The following is a 15,316-nucleotide window of genomic DNA, read 5'->3' as shown; positions in this document are numbered from 1 at the left end:
CTTTACTTTGTTGCTCTAATCTTGTCTAAAGGAAACAAAATATCCTCAAAAATTAATCTGTGAGATGAAAGATGCAATTAGAGCTCCCATCCTTCAATCCTTACAGGTAAGTCCCTGTTACATAATAACTACGGGTGGGAGTAGGCCCTGTTTGATCCATTTGTTCCAGTTCTCGGTTATGAATAGTTCAGGGAACTGAAACAGTGACACATGAAGGAATAATTCCCAGATCAGAGAAGAATTAGAGATCCGTAGGGTAGAATACAGGTATTTTTTGACATAGCACCAAACCAGAGATAAACAGCACAAAGTAGATTTGACACTTTTATTAACAAAGAACCCATGGGGCTCATTCATTAGTAGAAAATACAATCATGTTCCTGTATGTTAAACAGCTTTTTTTATTTTGTCTCTTTTAAACTGTTTCACAGTTATCAAAACAAAGCCCCTGCATATTGAACTTATTATTGTGCAAACAGTAATTATTTTTAAGGATCAATTTCTGCACTAAGCCAAGTGCCAGAGAGCAGAACTTAATCTTGTTTTCACCCCTCCTTTGAAGGGCCATGTGTGCTTCCTAAGAAACACATAATAGTTGACTTTTTTTGCAGCAAACAATCTAAGGCCACAGTTTATCTGCAAAGAATAGAAAACAACTCAAAGATTTTAGAAAAAAAAAAAAAAAAAGCACACCTTTACCCTTCATACTGCTGTTTGCTTGACCATTATTATACCAGGTAGCACACATTATCATGTATTACAGTCCAAAAAAGCACCTAATGTTCTTTAAGCTAATATTTTAAATTATTACCATGCAAGTTATTACAAGACCAAATTACTTTTCAAGTAACTATAATGGTATCTGTTTAAGGAAAAGATGCTTGTTCCCTTTCCAGAGGATGTAAATGAAAATCCTGCATTGATTGTATGGGCAGGCCCTCACTAGAATAAATAAAAAGGCATGAGAGCTACACCTTGAAACTTAAATAATAATTTTTGGAATGTCCTTTCTAAATCATGCACTCAAATTTTGGTTAAAGCTGCATTTGCTATAGAAGACAATACTAAATATTGCAAATGAAAGGAGTAACTGCAGTTTAGAAATGTGAATCTCCAGCAGTCTGTCTTTCACACTAATGCAAAAGGGATTTGAGGTGCAGTGCTAGAAATTAGACAATGTAAGGAAGTTAAACTAAAAGAAGACTAAATATACGCATGTGTGTATGCCTGTAGAAAAATCCCTGCTTCTTAAGTGAAGAGACAGATTTCATAAAAAACATTTAGACTTTGTTTAAACTGCAGTTATTCATGGAATGAATTGCTATTTTTGTAGTTATCAGAAAGTACAGTTTGACCACATGAAGCACCGGGGTTTAACCCCAAACCCTTCTGTAAGACATATGGAGTATTTCTAGGAGTCCAAAATCCCCTGTATTTCAAAGACAGGACTGTAAACATGCATGTTGACAATGCTGTTTTCTGCTCCTGTAAGTGATCTGTTGGTGATTGTTTACTGATCCCAATTGATGGCTGGCAGGAAGCAAACACTCTACTTTTAAATGAAGGCAGCAGAAGGGCAAGTAAATGCTGTGCCTTCACTCTTAGCAGCAACAAACTCTCACTGTTCTAAATGACCTGAGGAAGAAAACATTAAAATATTGCACCAAAACAAAATTAAACAGCAAAAACAAACAAGGAAACACACCATCATATATAGTATGGATAGCAATTGACCAGTGCAGCCCCTGACAATAGATCTTTAGACAAAAATGCAGGAGTAATGAAAAGCTTTGTGCCATTACCAGAGGATTTTGTTCCCCTGATATCTGCTTTCACTTCAGTTATAAGCTATGTCTATTCTGGGTATATTTACACCTCTCCCTACACCTCATATCTCATTCACTAACCACAGAAACCATTTAGGGTCCCTTTTAGAACCTTGAAGTATACTGGAGCTTTAACAAGACTTTTTTTTGGTCTCAAATCTGACCGTAAGTAAATATCCAAAACAGAGGTAGGCTTATAAAGGCTTTTGAATAAATAAATATTGTCCACTTTGCCAAGTATACCTGCTGCTGGCAAAAGGTTTCTCCCTTGCCAAGCTTCCCCTTATCATGCTATCCATAGGCTTAAGATGCAGAAGAAGAACTCACAGTAGAAGAGGTTAGAGTAATTCCCTTAAGAAATCCCTTGAAAGAAAGCATAGTGCATAAGCTCATCTCAAAGTTCAGTTTGTTCCACACTTGTGTCTTGCATTCAGGAAATGGTTGCCTTTGTAATATTGAGTAACAGCCATTCTGTCATCCACAGCGGGTGTCCTCAGGATCGTGATGAATGAGGAAATAGTACCACTTGGCAGTTGTGAGAAGGGCAGGCTCCCATCAAACATGAAGTTAAGACTTCACTCTGTGTTGCAGTAGTGCTCCTTTTTTGGATGCAGACAGTGCAAAGCTGAAGCCCCTTGAACACTGGAATCTTTTGGAAATGTTTTCTCACCCCACATTCTGTTCTACTACAGGAGCTCTCAATGTCACTATGTACATTCTTCCAGAGCGTTGCCAACAAAATATAAATTCTTTTCCCCTCAGAAGATCCACACATCTCCTCCTCCTCGTACTTTGTGTAGTGTATCCACTTTTTGAAAAACATTCAGTATTTCACTGATGCATTTTTGTTTTATTATTTTCAGGTACTTCTCAAGTATCCCAAGCTCAGCTGCTCCTGTTATCCTCTGTGCAGACTAATCCAGCAGGTTCTCTTTTATCACCAAACGTGCTCATACCTCCTTCTCCATTTTCCTTTGCCTTTCTCATACACAGACTCAAGTTTTGAAAAAGAAAACTGTTTCCTTTTTAGCTGCACTACCAGCTTAAGCAGCAGAAAGATTAAGACATTCATCACAATGATGCTCATTACAAATCCTCAGAGCATGAATGAAACAGGCTGAACTTCTTCTACATCAGTTGGATGTGGATCAATCTAAGGAGAGAAGAAAGACAACAGTTACTGCCTGCAATTCTTGCATTTAGGTATGTTTGGGGTTTTTTTTTGCCATATGACAATAAAAACACCACCTGCTATTTATTTTCTTACCTCTGAATAAAGAGGTGGAGGCTGAAACCGGAACTCTTGTATGTAAGCAAATACAGGACAACACAACTGTTCCTCACAGTCAATGGGAGGTGGATAAGCAGGAACATGTCTGGAAAACTCTTCCTCAGACACTACATCAGCATAATTTGGTGGTGCTGAAACACAAGAGATGCTTCTGTCATACTGCAACCTATTCACTCACTCACAGCGAGAACATTACAGTATATCCAGGACTACAAAAACTTTATTGCAAGTGCACTGAACTCAGAAATACTGTAACTAAAAATATTTTTTCAGTAAACTCAAGTGATTCAGCAGGAATAGAGAGTGCTGTGCTTTTAGGACAACTCCAGCAGCAAACCTGTGTTGTATCAAGATATATTCAGTAATGAGTAGAATATTCCCACCATCAGAAGTTGGTTGTTTCAGTCAGATGGGGTACAGAGAGACTTCAGGAAGACTGGAGTTGGGGTAACCTCACCAATCATTCTGGATCTCAATTTAAGAACTCTGAGTCGTATTTCCATTGTCTACATCCCTGGCAGTGCCCTTAAACTGGCACTGCACCCATCTGCTGCAGACAGTGCTGTGCTGGATTAGAGACAGTTCAATATGTATTTATTACCTTCAGGGTGTTCAGGCATGGTCAATGCCAGCCAACTCATATCCATACTAAACTGGCTGGTAATGCTGGAGTTTCTGCTTGAAAATCCAATACATGGAATAGTGCCAATCACCACAGGCATTTCAATCATCAATTTCTTAGCACCAGGAATATGGATATACACCTATGTGACAACCCCCAAACAGAAGAAAAAAACATCATGAGACCCCATTGAATGCTGCCCTTAGAAGCTGCCCTACTCTCTACACTGCAAATTTTAAAATTAAGAGCTTTGTCATCCCAGATATGCTTAGCTAATACTCTGGCAGCTTTCCTTATTTTACTGCAGTTTCCTTCTTTCCGTAACTTATCTCTAAGTGACATTAAAAAATAAAAACCATCCTGACAAACATAATTACAGACTTGACTTTCAGTCTTATCTTCCCATTTCTGGAAAGAATCACTTGAGCTTGAAATGCTCTCCCAAAATGTCTGAAACTAAGCTGCTTTTTCCTCAGAAACATTTCTCCCTTTTCCACATTATTCCCATCTTTCCATCTCAGAATCTCTTTCTGACCTTCAGTCTCTCATGTATGTGGTTGATGATATTTATTTTTCATAGAGTCATAGAATGGTGTGGGTTAGAAGGAATCTTAAAGATCATCTAGTTCTAACCCTCCACCACAGGCTAGGACACCTTTCTCTAGATTTGTATTTATTGTAGTTCCCAAGTTAAAAACCTAACAGCTACTCCATAAATTCTTCTATTCCCAATTGAATACACTATCTAAATTTTGTACATTTGAAAACCCAATACTTACAGCTAATGAATATTCTACTCTAATAATGCAGCAGTCAAGTATAGATGGGGATACAGGTGGGATTTTCAGAGTTTTCCCATTCCAGGTATCTGTACTCCCAGAGGCAATGTGGTTTCCTCGGACATTGGCAACCATCTGACGGAAGGTTTTTGTCTTCCCACTGGCCAGGTAAGTTTGTGTTTGGAAAATGGCAGCTTTTGGAACAATCAAACGAGAAGAGCAGTTCTCAATTTCTGCATAGATTGGGATGGCTTCCCCTTAGAAACAGAAAAAGTCCAATGAATAATTGGTATTTACCAACTTTCCTCTGGGAGTATCAAAGCATGTTACACAGCACGTACATCATCTGCACTGTTATGAGAACAATACTTGCTAAGTTTCCTCAAGCCAGTTTATTTTTTTCAGAGTGGTATCCAGGCAAAATTATAGCCAGCTACTATGTTTTACACATAAACAATGATTCATTTTGAAACATTAAGCATAATATGAACAAGCTATAAAAGCTTTATTTGCAAATTATGCCCCAATCTTCCTTTTATATAGTACTAAATGAATTTCAGGATGTTTTATTTTCTCAATGTATCTAATGTTATCAAGATGAAGAAGCTGCTAAAGCTCATTCTTATGAAAGTGTAAATCTACAAAAATAGGATGTAAAAACCTAATTACATCCCAGTTAAGTATTTTATCCCAGATAAAAATATTTTGTTGTTCTTTACACACAAATGTACATGGATTTCCCAAAAAATTAACAGGACTTCCTTTCAATTTATATTCCCAAGGGGAAAGATAAGATTATTTTTTTTTAAAAAATCAAATTCATATGGATCTTAACTTACTTCTATTAAAGAAAACTATTTTTTGAACTACAAAGTGTTGGCTTCACTAAGATTAAAAAAACCCCAAACCTATTAGGTGCTTAGTATTCGTATTTTTAAGATAACTATTCTTACCATTACAGTATCCCTTCCTCTCAATTTTGGCACTGAGAGACACTGGCCCAGAGGTGAAAAACCAACAGCCAACCATCTTCTCCTGACTTCTTAGAACAGGTGTCTATAAAATATACAGTATTTTTCATTTTATGGGATAAAGCTCTCAATCACTTGCAGTTTAGTGTTATGCATATCAGTCATTGCAACCCAGCTCTAAAATCTATGTGATCTGAATCCCTGAACTGCTCAGTGCAACTGTAGTTTTTGCCACCATGTGAAATGGAACCAAGGTTTGGCAATCTGAACATTTATCTTTTCAAATTTCAGTCTGTATTTAGACTGAGATTTAAATACAAGCCAGTGTGTCTTCAAAACTAACTTTTTAAAGGTCTCATGAAATACTGTGGTGTTTATCTCCATTTTTCTCAGTGCAGAAGAATGCAGAATTAATTTTATGTGCAAACAACTAACAGTTAAGCAGGTAATATTTTTACTTTTTTATCTTTAAGAAAGGATAAAGATATGTAGACACTGGGCTAAGGGGATGCACCTTCATTACCTGCAAGCCACAAAACCCTCCCAAAAATGTAGAGGCATGACAAAAACCATCTTAGTTATTCAAGGACTGTCACACTGGATGACATTTACACTGCCTGTAACGTTTTCATTAGAATAAACTCACAAGCACACATGTCAAGTGTCCAAGCCAGGATTAAAGCTACTCAAAATGGTTTACTGGGAAGTGGCATTCAGTCAATACAATAATGCAAATTGCTTTTGTATTTTGTTTATTAGAATGAAAAAAGCCCTGTTGTTTTGCACTTTTGGTGGTAGCCTTGGAATCCATTAAGATTGGCACTGCCTTCCTGATGTGTCCCACAGGCCTCCTCTGTAAATAACCTATGGTCTGCTTTGTCCTTACAGAACATGGCTATGATGCCTTCAAACTCCTGAATAGAAATTCTGCTTACAGATGTCACTGCCAAAATACCCTAAGTTCTCTCTAGAATGGATTAAAATGTAAGCATGTAATGAGGGGGGAAAAAAAAGCCTGCTCAAAACATCTCTTTTCTATGTTCACGTCATGATGTTAAAATTATCCTACCATTTTAAATAAAACAGAAATTACTCATTCATATTTAAATGAATAACCATTTAGATCCAGTTGCTATCATGAAAGTGCAAGGTATAATTTTATATTATTTTCATAATATGGGTTGAGATAAAAGAATCCAGCTCATTAGCTTCCATCTTGCCTATTTACTCATTACTTAATGCCTGATCTTTCTTATTACTCTACAGTATTTCCAGTGATTATTAAAAACTCAATGCTTTAATGTGGCCAAATCTGTCATAGGGAAATAACTGAAAGGATCTCTGGAGCAGCTGCTGCACACACTTCATGTTAGAAAACGACATGCAAAATGCAGGGATACGTAACATAATGGCCAGAGCCTAAATGACAGGCTGGGCATGATTAATACTCTTCTCTAATTACTGCTCCTCAACCTACTATTATTGTAGAGTTTAGGACACTGCAGCCCTGTGAATGTAGTTGCTCTGGTAAGAGTAACTACTCTGCACACATACATTACTATTATTAAGCCTTATTTATGCATCTGAAGCCTGCCTAACTTTTTGGCAGGAGCATCTCTGCCAGCAGGGATGTAATCAATGGTATTAAAAAAGCCACTCTGTTTGCTATTCACCCAACCTAAGATAATCTATTTATAGAAAAAAGCTTAGGGAGCTTATATGCTTTCAGAAGTCAGAAAATGATGCTCTGCAATAACATGGGAAGGGTTATGGCTGGATGGGAATGCTGCTTGGAAATGGTTTATTTGCAGCTGGTTTTACAGCGGGGAGGAGGAGTGGGGGACCCTCTTACCAAGAGAGCTGGTGAGTTGACATCGATATGGCTGATGATCTGCAGCTCTGTCTGCACACTCTGGTCAGGCACAGCAGGCCTCTCCAGAACTGCTTTCACATAGTACTGGATACTGCCATACTTCCCAGTAAAAGAGGTCACCAGAGGTCTGCAACAAGGAGTCATAAAACCATTACCTTCAATTAATAATTCAGCTTCAAACATTAACACTTCCTGCACACATCAATGTTTCCCAATTTACAGCTTGTACTTTTAGGGCCTTGGGGAAGAAGCTGAAGCAAGCAAGGCCTGTCTACACAGTGCTTGATTAAGACAAACATATAAAGCTGATACTAAAAAAAACACAAGTCAAACTACATTAAGTTAATGTTCCCCTAGAAGCAGCATCCAGCACAATCCCTTCAGGTTGGATTACTGAACTTACTCTTGAGGGAGCTGAAAGCTGAACGGAAATTCGTGTCTTCCATCTAGAAGAATTAAGTTTTCCTCACCTGTAGGATAAGAATGAATACTATGTTTTAGTTATTCCAGAAATAGAACAAAGCAGACACTTTTATAAATTATTTATGTATGAAAACACCCAGATGCAAGAAGTTTTTATTGATCCCAGTGGGTTCTGGACTGTGGCCCACACTTTATTTATGCTGTGATGTGATTTCAATGAAAAACAAAAATCAAGGAAACATGGGAGACCTTGAGATTCAGCTCAGGACTCTGGCCAATTTCTAATCCAAAATGGCTTCTGCAAAGCATAAAGTAAGTTTATTTTCAGCAGGACAGCAATTAATCTACTTTTCCAATTAACAAATCAACTTATGTCTGAAAAAATTGCAAGTTAAAGTCAGCACGACAAAATACTATAAATACATGAGCTCCCAATTTATTCATACAGGGCCTACTGTTACACAATTTACAAGGCCTGAATCTCCTTTTCCTACAGTTCATCCTGAGCTGCGTTTCACCCGTACAGAACGAAATGTCGTTCTTCTGTCTTTAATTTTTTTCCCCGCTGCCGTAGTGCTGCAGTGTCTGAGCGACAGCGAGTTCCCCTGCCTCTCCTTAACCCACTGGATGAGCCTGGCTGCTTCCAGGGTCTTCCACGGCAGCTTCCAGGAGCTGCTGCTTGTGCCGCACACCCAGCGCGGAGGGATGGGCGCACGGAAGGGCCGAGCCCCTGCACGACTGGCACACAGCGCAGGGAACCGAGTGCGGCTTTTATTTTATTTCCATTTTACTTTATTCCAGTCCCGCTCGGCATTTGTCAGCCCGCACAGAGGGAATCGCGGATGAGGCAGCGATCCTCCGCGGGCACACGGCAGCGCTGCCCGGCCGTGCCCGCTCCTTCGGGCGCCGCTGGAGCGATCCCGCTCCGCCTCCCCTCGCCGCCTTCCCGCGGCGCCGCTCCCCCGCTCCCACCCGCCGCGGCTGCGGCAGGGCCGGGCCCGCGCCGCGCTCACCTTCGGGCGGGTCCCGCAGGAGGCTCTGCCGGATGTCCAGGTACCGCACCTCCGCCTCCCGCCGCGGCCCCGGGCCCGGCGCCCGCACTGCCACCCCCCAGGTGCCCGCCCCGGGCACCGCGCCCGGGCTCTCGCTCCAAGCGACGCGCGCCCGGCCCGCGGCCTCCAGGCGCAGCCCGCGGAGCGGCAGCGGCCCCGCCAGCTCCAGCAGCACCTGCCCGGACACCGTGTCCCCGCTGCAGTAGCCGCCGCCGCCGCCGCCGCGCCGGGCCTCGTCCTCCAGCACCAGGGCCAGCGTCTTCACCGCGCCGCCGGCCCCGGGGCCCGGCCCGGCCGCCGCCATCGCTCCCCGGCCGCGGGGGAACCGCGCCCGCCCTCGCCCAGCGCTTTAAACGCGCCCGTCTCCGCCTGCGCCCGCGGCGCCGCGTCCCGCCCCCGCGCGCCGCCCATTGGCCGCGCCGCGGCCCCGCGCGCCGCCATTCGCCGCGGGCCGCCCCTGCGCCCCCGCCTCATTGGTACGCGGCGGGCGCACGCCCGGAGTGCGTCACGCTGCGTGATCGCCGCGCCGGGGCCAATCGGGCGCGGGCAGGAGCGCGTGGACAGCGCGGCGATTGGCGGGGCGGCGGCAGGGCCCCGGCGCGCCGACCAATGGCGCGGCGCGGCCACCACGTGCACAGCCTGTGGGTAAACAGGGAGCGGGGGCGGGGCCGGGGCGGGGCTCTCGCCCCTCGGCCCTTCACGCCCCGCCGTGACGGGCCCCGGGCGGCGGCGGCTCGGGCGGTCTGTGCCTCGCTTCGGCTGCTCCTGGTCACTGCCCGCCCGCCCAGCGCTGTGGGAAAGCCGTGTGCCCTCGGTGACCCCGCGCTCAGGGGAGATCGTGTCTCTCGGTGTGCCCCGGGTGCTGCCGCGGGAGAGAGGGAGGCAGCGCGGCGCTCTGGGTCTGTCTCACCCTCGCCCGCTGGCAGCCGGGCTGGCTGGGACTGTTAAGTTCGGGAAAGCGATGGTGGTGCTGTTAAATTCGCAAAAGCGGTGCTGCTGTTCTCCCCCCGCGTTTTGCCTGGATGTTACCTACCCCTTTTCACCCCACTGAAGGGCAGGAGGTCAAGGGGTTTAGCTCTAAATAAACCGTCCTGGACAGCGTGGAAACCCTCGTGCCCGGCGCACAAATACTGTGTTTCTGCACATTATAAAGCAAAAAGCTCCCTGGTTCAACAACTTGCTCTTACAGCCCCGCTTGGTACCTGGGCAGTGAAGTGGGTGCACCCTGCTGTGTGCTGTCCCACCTGAGCACATCATCCATAGGTGACACTTGGGAGGTAGAATAAAGAATAAATGCAAAGTTTTGCTGTTCTGTTTAGAAGCAGAAGCTTAGGAAACCCCTGCAGACAGTGGAAGAGCGGTGAGTATGTCAGAGTTGCTGGAGGGGTTGAGTATGTCCAAGTCGCCCACCTCCAGCCAACCCAAGCCCTGCTGCAAACCAAAATGCTTTGATTCTGCTGGACACATGCTGCAATTAATGCTGTTCTTGGCCTTGTGTTGTTTTACGGTGGCCCAGGCTGACAGCAAAGCATCTCCCAGGAGGTGTGTGAGGTGGGTGATCTGCCGGCTTTTCCATGGGTGACCAAGGAGTCATTTCCTGCTCCGTCACCTGCGTGCTCGAAGCTTCTGACAGCTGCATCTTCCTGCATTCCTCCATCCCTCTGGGGCGCTGCAAAACACTGGCCTGGTGCTTCCCAGCTGACTCAGTTAATTACTGAAATTAGCAAAACTCGTCTTCAGCCCTTGGCTTTTAAATAAATAACCAATAAGATAAATCCAGGTTTCCTCAGAACACTTGTGGGTCCTGTGAAATGTAGCCTCCTATTGAGAGTTCCTTCTGTGAGGAACTTGCCAAAAGCCAGGTAGGCCTTTGGAACACTTTTTGTTGGCTACAGGTTCATGCACACATGCATGTTAATCAATTGTGACCTGGGGAAAATGAATGTGCTTACAGATGGGGTGAACTCATGGGCTTTGTTTCAACCTTTGGCCATGCATTCTCCAGCTTGTGATGAAAATTATGTAAAGAAAATAACTCTGTTATGATAGTGGTTGGTCAAATATTGACAGAATTGTTGCCTGTTCACGTCCCTTTGTGCATTTGAAATAATTCTTTACATAAACTGCAAATGTTGCATTGTAGTTGGGATTTGTGGGGTATAAAGTTGTGCTATTTTGGTATTTTTTTAAGTTCAATTAAACTCAGACGTGGTTAGTTTTGCATCAATCTTTTCCTTGTATGCAGTTTTTCACATTGTCAAGTATCAGGTTAGTTTTGTAGTCAGCCAAGAGACCATGCTTGGATGTGCAGATTGAATATTTGCTTATTTGATGAATTTCATTAGGTACAATATGTGTATGTGCAGACTGATTTTGAGAGTACGATACAGAGGGGAAAAAAAAATCGGAATCCCACAACTCCCTTTTTTCTGCATGATTTAGATCCTGTATAAAAGTAATTAATTCTCTTATGGGATTATGCGACTATTCAAACATTGCCTCTCTTTCATTCTTTGCAAGTGCAAATGAGCTAGATAGGGAAATGAATAAACATGGCAAATTGCTTATGAAACAAAACATTACCCAGAATTAGAGAGAGCTGGGAGGCTTCAGTAACTCCAGCAATTAGCCTGTAGAGGACACAGTTAATAGGCACATTCTGTCACAGTCAGGTGGTACTTGTTCCAGATTTTGTTTGCCCTTTAATATATCTTTTTTTTTTTTTTCCAACAAGAATCAAAAACCAGGACTTGTTGTAATTATCATGGAGTGATTGGTTTTCTCATCTACCCATCTTTCTGGTGTTTGAGGCATTTTAGCTGACCCACACACAGTGATGTTGTAGCATGAATGGTGGAAACCACTACATGGCTATTTTAGTCTCTGGCAAGCCAGAAGGAAGGAAGAAGAGATGAACACTCACAGCATGGGTGTTTGTGTGTGCCTGGTTATCTGAGTGTGGGAGTAGGTGTGACAGAGCAAGAGATATATTAACATGCCTGGTTATATATCATTCTACTCATTTTGCTGCTTTATTCAGGACTGTGTTAGAAAGAGCTGCCTGAGAAAACTTGGATATTGCAAAAATTAGCTTGTAAGAGTAGAGAATAGGCAAAGAAAGGTCTCGTTGGCGAGTATCCACAAAGCTGTGAACACCTCTAGCAATAATCACAGATTCATCATGAAGGGAAAGGAAGTAGAACATCTTCCTAGAGTAACTGGTGATATCCTTGCTCTGCTGGTTAATTTAGAAATGGCTGCTGTGGCCAGGTCACTGAATTTAGATGGATAGTTTCTACATGCAGTAATCATGTTTTAACTCATTTCACTGCACATGTTGAAAACAGGGCTATCAGGGCTTGAACCTGACAGAAGAGTTCTGGAAAGTGTGAAAGTGTGGAATTGATTCCAACTTTCCACAACGGAAGGACACGCAATATGTAAATAACTTTTTTTTTTTTTTTTTTTTTGGTGGAAGATAGAAGATAAGAAATGGTCTCAGTAACAGCTTCTTGTGCCAAGGTTTCTGTTTTCCAAGAATCCAAGCTGTAACTGGGAAGGAAGTGAGAAACTTGATGAGTATTTGCTGTCTTCCTCCTGCTTGAGGGGAGCTGAGACACAGCTCTTCATCATGAGTCAGGCACCAGCAGTTTGCCAACTAAGCCTTTCTGTTCTTAAGAGCCTGGCAGTTTACAGAGTGAAGAGCTATTTCTGCTACTGGAAGAGGACTTGGGGAAGTGTTTATGAGAGCTGCTAACAGCTAATTTACAAATTGCAGCTCTTATTTGAGATTGTTGTGCTTTAACATCCATTCAAGCATCTTTCTTAGCCAGGACCAAACACAAGGGGCAAAATCCCAGTGTCTGAGCTGCAGCTGAGCTCAGTGGAAGAGCCATGAGCCAGGATGTGTGTGGGTGAACAGTACGCAAATCCTGACTTTTTTGCATGGGAGGGGAGATTTGTCCATTTACCTCATCCTTTATGTGCAAAGAACTTCAGCTATCTCAGTGGCTCTGACAGATGTTAGGAAGCAGTTGGCTGAGAGCAACGCTTACCCCTGAAAGCAGATATTAGAGGCACTGGAGTTCCACAAAAACCCTCAGAATATAACGCCTTTTGTTATCCCAGATACCCAGGAATCCTCATCCTGGAGTTGTTTGTGGAGTCAGGACAGGGAGGCATGAGAGACAATTCCTTTTTTTCCCTAGTTCTTGGCCTTTTACCAGCGAGTTCCTTTATCAGCATTGTGCCAGAACTGCAGCCCTGAGTGGAGCATGAATTCTCTCTGGCCTCCCAATCAGCACGAGAAGGCAGCAAATGGGTGCTGGTGACACTTGCTGTCATGGACAGTCTTTTATTGCTTTTATTTTATTACCAGTAATTGAAAGGTCAGCCAAATTTTTCTTAGACAATTAAGTGACATTTACAGAGAGGAGATTGAGAGGAGGCAGAGATGCTTTTCTAAGTGATGCTGCCCAGCTAGTCGGATGTGTTACTACAGCCAGTGTGTAAAGCACCAGGATGGATGTTTTTAAGGGTTGTGCTGTATGGGGTACATTGCGAAAAACAAATTCTGAGGTACTTTCCCAGTAATCTGAGGGTTTTATCTGGGCAGGTGTTAGTTCACACAGCCCAGTTTGACAAAGCACAATTGCCTTGAAGGGCAAAAGACCAATTTGAGTTAAAGGTTATGTCTGAAAACAGAAAATCACAAATGAGAGTAGGGGAGCCCATGCAGAATCTGAGGCAGAGGAAGGACAGAGTAGGTTGCCACGAGGCTGATGACAGAGAACCAAACCATCAAGGCTCATGCACTGAGTCATGGGCTCACACAACTGCCACACATCCCATCCTTACCTTCCAAGGGCTGGGAGAGGTGTGTCCCATCCCTGCCTCAGGAGGCTGGGGCAGAGGGGAAGGTGGTGCAAGCTGCAGAGGGTCCTTTCTACAGAGCCAGGACTGTCTGTGTCACCTCATGAGGTGGCAGCACCAAGCAGGCCCACAGGATAAATGTCCCCAGTGTGTCAGTTCTGTGCATCCCAACATGTGATGGATCATCATGTTGTTTCATGTGCTGCTAAAGAAAACACTGGAGTGACCTGTTGTTTACTTAAATATTTATATAGTGATTCAGAGTGCAGGATCTGTTACAGCTTGTTCTGGCATACAAAAGTGATCTAAATCCAGCTGGGCAGCAGAGGACTGCTCCAGGGTGGTTTTGGATGTTTACAGCTGCTATAGGTTTTGCAAGGAGCGTGAGTAGAGAAAAATAATGGATGTGGTTAGAACATCTCTTCATCCTGCTGTCTCCTGAGGACAGAAAGATTTACTGGGGTTGTGGCTCCTACACAATTAGAGTGGCTCTCTGGAAGTGCTCTTCTGGAGGAAGAGCTTCCTACAATTGTATCATGCACCCCTCTGCATTTCAGTGACTTCAAAGCAAGGTGGTCAGGAATATTCCTGTGAATATCTGACACGGAGAGAGGATACAAATTTCTGTTGTTGAATCAGCTCTTAAACAGCAGCTGCATTATTCATGTGTGGATGGTGGTTTGGTGTTCCAGCTCAAGGGAATGAAGCCAGAAAAGGAAAGGGGAATTAACAGACTCGTTTGGGTTCTTAGTTATGTGCTGCTTTAGCTGGTTCATTGTATGAGCTGTAATTTGAGGGTTTGAGGTCTTTGTGAAGTGCGTTTTAGAAAAAATATTTAAACTTTAAAAAATTGAACTTGGGATGAACCTGAATCTCATACCAGGAAACCTCACACGGAAGGGAAATGCATGCCTGGATCTGAACTCACCTTTTGGCAGAGCATTCCTGTAAACAGGAATGTGAGCCTTGTGGTGCCACTTCAGCCTTACGAGTTCACACCAAGCAATGATGTGGATCATAACTCTGAGCAAACACAGGTGACATATCCAGAATCTTTGTAAAGATTGTTCCAAGTGAGATATTTACTGGAAGCACGTGGGTGAAGCTATCACCTTTGTGACGTGGTTCAGCAACACAGCAATTGCAGATGCAGAGATGCTCCAGATGAAGCCTTTTCTTTACAATCTGGGCTGTTGTTGTTGCCCAGGCTTAGGAGAAGCATTACCTCAGCAGAAAATGGAGATAATGGAATGCTTTATGCCAAAAGGGAATGCAGAGGAAGAGCTACAATGGATGGAAAGTGGAATCAGCAGCCTGAGATAACACGAATGATGGGCAGGACAGCGAGCAGCCTAGGATCACAGTGGAGCTTTGCTGATGGGAATGTGTGCTTTTACTTGGAACAGGGCTATTCAGCCTTTGCTGCTATTTCAGCATGATTTAAGATGTAGACACTGCGTGATTCTGTCCTTATGATCCGTGCATTGTCAGGTGCTCCAGCATGATGTCGGATTGTGGGATATTAAGAGAGAAGGAGGGGATGTTAGGAAAGCTGTACAAATGCATTCACATACTGAACCTCCTATGCCTGGAGTAGCCAAATTTGC

The 15,316-nt window shown here is 43.6% G+C and overlaps 1 protein-coding gene across 1 annotated transcript; it reads right to left on the bottom strand.

Moving 5' to 3' along the window:
• Positions 1 to 311: 311 nt before the first annotated feature.
• ARRDC4 (arrestin domain containing 4) lies at positions 312 to 9,156 on the bottom strand. The gene is made up of 8 exons (XM_021552604.3): positions 8,799 to 9,156; positions 7,766 to 7,832; positions 7,342 to 7,489; positions 5,472 to 5,574; positions 4,519 to 4,775; positions 3,719 to 3,881; positions 3,094 to 3,248; positions 312 to 2,979 (listed from the first exon to the last, which is right to left on the bottom strand). Exons 1-8 carry the CDS (start codon positions 9,139 to 9,141, stop codon positions 2,923 to 2,925), a joined length of 1,293 nt encoding a protein of 430 aa, XP_021408279.2. The 5' UTR covers positions 9,142 to 9,156; the 3' UTR covers positions 312 to 2,922.
• Positions 9,157 to 15,316: the final 6,160 nt, after the last annotated feature.

The sequence above is a fragment of the Lonchura striata genome, chromosome 10 (assembly GCF_050655825.1).
Source record: "Lonchura striata isolate lonStrDom1 chromosome 10, ASM5065582v1, whole genome shotgun sequence".
Classification (NCBI taxonomy): domain Eukaryota; kingdom Metazoa; phylum Chordata; class Aves; order Passeriformes; family Estrildidae; genus Lonchura; species Lonchura striata.
This window is presented reverse-complemented; position numbering and strand designations above follow the sequence as displayed.